Consider the following 6,000-nt stretch of genomic DNA (forward strand, 5'->3'; position numbering starts at 1 on the left):
ACTTGGATAGACACCTGCAGCTTGACTTTTCTTGGTTCCTAAGTGTAGCTGAGTTCGGCTGAGATCCACCAACTTCCGCAGTATTCCCACGTTACTTTCATTCATTCACTCATTTGCTCAGTTGAAATTTATGAAGTTTCTGCTTTGCTGGGCTGTGTGCTAGACTCCACTCATAAGACACAACTCAATCTAGTGTGGGAGGTAGGCATGTAAAGTGTTGAAGTCGAATGCAATTAATTAATTAGTTATGCAATTAATGTGGTGAGAGAATCTGTTCTTTCTTTTGCAAAGGAGACCTAAAAGAGGGACTCTGACTCAGTTGTCAGGGGTCTTAAGGAAAAAGTGGGCATTACACAACTATCTTCATAACTTCTTTTTTCGTTGCACATGATTTTTAAAAAATAGGTTTATAGTATACATACCTATTTTTAATACTTAACATCAATTGTTTTTATAGTAAAGGAGATACTTCCACGTCATTGTTTTTGGCTTTGAGGTTTTCCCACACAAGGTTGTGTTTAAGAGGTCAACTCCAGGGATTTGAGTTGTTTTTGGTGTGAGGTATAGTACAGTTTTAGTTAGTTAACATATTCCTACAATCCTATTTGTCCTATGTACCCGCTATTCTAGAAACATTTTTTAGAAAGCAGTAAAACATTTTAATTCTCACAGTTTGTGATGTTTTAAATTACAGTGTTAGTATTAGGTTTACTGTTCTTTTTATTTCATATACATTTATAACTGTCACATAAGCTTTTGATAACAATTTTAATAAATTTTAAAATCAATTTTAAAGGTTATAGAACAGTTGTAATTTTGACTTCAAGGTCATGTTGCATGGTTTAGCTTGCACAGTCATTTTTACACTGTCCCACTATGGTGCAAGGCAGGGACTGCCTGTATTTGGATTAACACAGTGAATAAGTTTTTTGAGTAATGGTTAACTTTGAGTTGAAATTATTCATATCACTTCTGCCTTTATATTACTTGAAAATATTTTGCTGTCGAACTTATTCGTAAGCATAATTGCTTTGATAAGGAGGATGCTTTGAAATTGTTTATTTCATAGCATGAATTAATAACCCAGGGGCTTTGGCTCTTTGAATCTGTGCTGTGGTGGGTCTGCTTTTTCTTTTTTAATTTAGCAGTGTTTAATAGTTTCGTGTGTGTGCGTGTAGATTATGCTGTGTTATTAGATTTGTTTCTGAATTTAAGTTTTTATTAGGAAAAATTTAAAACCTACCTAAAAGTGGAATAGTATAATGAATCTCCACATATCCATTACTCAGCTTACATAATTAACATGCTCCCAAGCAGATATGCTTTCTTACATGAATTGTAGAGCTATAGATATTTAGAAAATAACGATATGATATGGGTAGTGATAAAATTTAAGTGAAGCATTTAATTAAAAATCTATCCATACTTTTTTGAGTTATGTTAATTATACTTTTAACTTATTACATGTTCATTCTGATGCTTTGTTTTTTATTTACAGAATATTTTCACAAACCACACTCTGGATATAAATGTAAGGTGGCTTGCTGTGCTGTATTTTAAAAATGGAATTGATCGCTACTGGAGACGTGTAGCACCTCAGTAAGTTCCACCTCTTCCCCCCTTCAGTGTCATCCTTTTCAAATTCAAGGAGTTATAAGACTGTTATCTGTTAATCTTCATTCTTTATGTAAAAGAATTCATTTGTGCTTACTTCAGCAGCACATATACTAAAATTGGAACAGTACAGAGATTAACATGCTCCCTGCTCTAGGATGATACACAGATTTGTGATGTGTTTGATAGTTAAAAGAAAAAAAGTTGTGTTAACTACTGAAGAAGAAAAATGTTCTACATAGTTAATTACAAATCAACATCTATATTACTGCCTTTTTCTGTGAGTTTTTTTTTCCCCATGGCCATAGGGTATGTGGATTTCTCATTGGCCTTCTGTCTTAGAGGATCTCTGATTTTATGGGCACAAAAACAAATGCTGAATTAATGAACCATGTTCAGAAATGTCCTTTTTTTTAAAGGAAGTACAAGCCTTGAATTCTGGAAAATGTCATTGAGAAGGAACTCCCAGGTCATTTCTGAGCCAACTGATGTTAATTCTCTAGTCTTCTGCATAATTGCCTCTGTGGTGGAAATTGGGTAGTATATATTTGTAATCTCATCAGATTCAGTTGTAACTTCTCTTTAGGTGGTTAAGTGAACAAATTTTTCTTAATAGTTAATTACATGTTATTTAATTGATGGAAAGACAGTGTAGACTGGACCCAGGAATTTGTTGGATAGAAAATAGTGAACTTTGCCAAAGGAGTAACATAGTCTTTGTCCTCCAGTAGATGGCACCACAACTCTGTAGTTTTTATATTTATAAGCCCCTTTTTTAAAAAAATTGAATACCTCATAGTGCCTGTAAAATATGCTCTTGAATAATATTGGAAGTAACTAGAGTATTTTAAGGCTACACTTAGGATACTATAGTATAAATCAAACCCTTCTCTTCTTATTTTAGAATTAATTCATAATTTTGAGAGAAATGGCATGTTTAGTGATGAGAAATTTTGTATGTTTTTGAGTTGTAGGAAGCAATGCAACAAGATATGTTTCTACTGCTATGTCCAGTTAAATTTTATATGTCCCCTAAAATTCATTTTGTTTTACTAGTTATATGAAGAATATGGTTATAAGTGACTGTCTTGGATGGGAGAGTAAATTTATAATTAAATATTTCAGATTGTACTTTCATGTAAAGAATTAGAAACTGGAATTTAGTTTAAATTTTAAAAGTTAAGGGAGATATCTTTAGTTAAACCCCAAGCTGTCTCTTTTAGTGATTTATTGAGATACAAGCTAGAAAGGAGATGAAGGTACTTAGGCAGCAAGGATGCTAAGAATGTAAAGCAGGGAGCAAAGATTAGTTATCGAACTCATTTAAATTTCAGACACTTAAAAAAAAAAACTGTGTTCCTATCTAAGTTCCTTCTTATAGTTTCTGTTCTTACCACTGTTGGCACAGAATGATTAATTTAAGCTTATATCATTCCTATGTAAAATGCAATTCTTACTGGGTCCTAATTAATTAGATACTCTCCAGTTTCTGCTTGGGATATAGTCTGAATTCATCGAATGATAACAAGTGCATAAAGTTGAAGGTGGAATGCTAACTCTTATTGTAGAATTGCTAAAAACATGAGATTTCTCAGGTTAATGGCTTGTTTTCTTTAATAGTTATATAGTTTAATACAGTTTCATGTAGTTACATGAAAACTATTGAACCTGGCTTCTTGACATAGAAGAAAACTTGAATTTCAAGCTTGAATCAAAACATTATAGGAGGGGCTTCCCTGGTGGCGCAGTGGTTGAGAATCTGCCTGCTAATGCAGGGGACACGGGTTCGAGCCCTGGTCTGGGAGGATCCCACATGCCACGGAGCAACTGGGCCCGTGAGCCACAACTACTGAGCCTGTGCGTCTGGAGCCTGTGCTCTGCAACAAGAGAGGCCACGATAGTGAGAGGCCCGCGCACCGCGATGAAGAGTGGCCCCTGCTTGCCACAACTAGAGAAAGCCCTATGCACAGAAATGAAGATCCAACACAGCAAAAATAAACAAACTCCTACCCCCAGCATCTAAAAACAAAACAAAACGAAACAAAAAAAAAACAAAAAAAACATTATAGGAGAAAACATTGTTTCAGGGATTTGATTGATAGAAGGAAGCTATTAAAATTGAAAAGTGCAGCATAGTTATAAAAAGATTACAGAGATCATTTTTATTTTATTTATTTTTTTGTAATACACAGGACTTGTATTACTTGACATTATAAACATATCAGAAATAAACAATCATAACAATGTAGCATTTTTCAAAAATAAACAGATCAACAAAACTGAAGAAAAAGTCCAGAAGATGCATGTACATGTAAGTATTTTGTACATAATAAAGAACACATTTCAAATTACGATGGAAAGATGCACTCTTCAATACTATTTAGAGCCTTATCTCTACTTCACAACAGTGAAGTAAAAGATTAATTGTAAAAAACTCAAAACATAAAGGTATCTAAAGACAATATAGGTTAATATGTATATAATTTGATGTCGCAGAAGCTAAGCTTGAAGTCAAAGAAACCATAAAGGAGACCTATATTCCCATAAGTAGAATAAAGGGACAATAGATTAGAAAAAGTAGATAAATCTCAAAGATGGAATTCATTTGGCTAATAAATATATTTTAAAGTGTTTAAATCATTAGTAGTCAAAGTTTTTCCAATTTAGGCAATGAGAAAAAAGATCACACCTGTTGAAATGGCATATATTAAAAAGAATGTAGGGGGCTTCCCTGGTGGCACAGTGGTCAAGAATCCGCCTGCCAGTGCAGGGGACACGGGTCCGAGCCCTGGTCCAGGAAGATCCCACATGTCGCGGAGCAACCAAGCCCGTGCGCCACAGCCACCGAGCCCCTGCGCCTAGAGCCCGTGCTCTGCAACGAGAGAAGCCCGTGCACCACAACAAAGAGTAGCCCCCGCTTGCCCCAACCAGAGAAAGCCTGCGCACAGCAACAAAGACCCAATGCAGCCAAAAATAAATAAATAAATAAATAAATAAAATTTTTTTAAAAAAGGAATGTAATGTACAGTCCTGAAGAGTGCACAGTGAACCTTTGCCAGAGGGATTATATATGGCCACCACCATTAGGGAGAGCACATTGGGAATATACATTAAAAAGACTGGAAATGTACATATTCCTCACCGTAAAAATTCCCCATCAAAAATTTACCCTACGGAAATAATCAAACAACTGTATAATGTGTATTGCAATGTTTGTTGTTGATAACAGGACAAACAAATCTAGAAACAATTTAAAAAATCAGGTAAGTGTTAAATGATGTCATTAAAACATGAGCTAATTATGTCATCTAAAATTTCACATATAAATATGAGAAATAAATTTATGACAGAGCTTAAGAGATCATTTTTGTATTAAAAAGTGTGTGTGACACACTTCTCAGAAGGAGAGAATTAAAGAGTAAAAGAAAGTCAGAGAAAGAAATTGAATGGATAAAAGGAGTTATCTCAGGATGATGGATTCTAGGGTTTTTCTTTCTATCTGCACTATTTCTTTTCTAATGATTATAAAGTGAGCATGTGTTTCTTACTTAATAAAAATAATAAAAGCTATAGAAAGTTGTGAGGAAAACAATCTGAGAATAACGAGGCAGAAAATATACAAAATTTTTAGTTAATGAAGAAACAAAACATCTAAAGAATGTTAATTTAATTTTTCATATTGTACATTCTCTTCATATTTTGTATGACATTATCTGCTATGCAATTTAGAATATCTGCTGTTAAGTTACAGAAGAATTGTATAACTGATAGGGATCCAACATGTATTTATAATACTGCAAGTCATTGTTGCAAGAAATGTTATAAATTTGTATGTTTCTGTGTCATGTATGACATAAAACCAAGCAACCCAAAAGATTTAACAATGGTATTTGAATCATATTTTCTGAGATAATTTAAATCCACATGACGATAAAATATGAATTACTAACTTTATGAAGAGAGTGATTGTTTCCATGAAATTAGAAATACTTATATTTGATTCAAATAATTAAGCAAAAAATGCAAACATTCTTTTTAAATGTAAATAGATTATTTGAAGAATTGAGTTGAAGCGTCATATCAAGAACTATTTTTTTTTAATGTATCACTATTGGTTTATTTTTTTCTCATAATTTTTTTTTATTCAAACAGAAAGTCACAAAAATTATAATCATCCTTATCAGTTCACTCAGTCCCATGTAATTAATGTTTTTTTCATCTTGATCTTTTGTTAGCACTTTTGTGAATTCATCAGTTTTCCATTAGAGTTCTGAAAATGCTTATTCATTCAGTTCAGCAGTATAGTCAGTTACCAGAAACCTGTACTTGTCAGAGTCTTTTCCATGAATTCCTTGAAGATGAAACCCTTTTATAGGAACATTTTTG

The 6,000-nt window shown here is 33.2% G+C and overlaps 1 protein-coding gene across 1 annotated transcript in view; it reads left to right on the forward strand.

Moving 5' to 3' along the window:
* IPO11 (importin 11) overlaps positions 1 to 6,000 on the forward strand; it is a 200,350-nt gene that overhangs the window by 23,873 nt on the left and 170,477 nt on the right. The window contains exon 3 of the mRNA XM_007451173.1: positions 1,499 to 1,599. Coding sequence (XP_007451235.1) covers positions 1,499 to 1,599 — 101 coding nt within the window. The remainder of the gene's footprint in view (positions 1 to 1,498; positions 1,600 to 6,000) is intronic.

This window comes from Lipotes vexillifer, unplaced genomic scaffold (assembly GCF_000442215.2).
Source record: "Lipotes vexillifer unplaced genomic scaffold, Lipotes_vexillifer_v1.1 scaffold1362, whole genome shotgun sequence".
Classification (NCBI taxonomy): domain Eukaryota; kingdom Metazoa; phylum Chordata; class Mammalia; order Artiodactyla; family Lipotidae; genus Lipotes; species Lipotes vexillifer.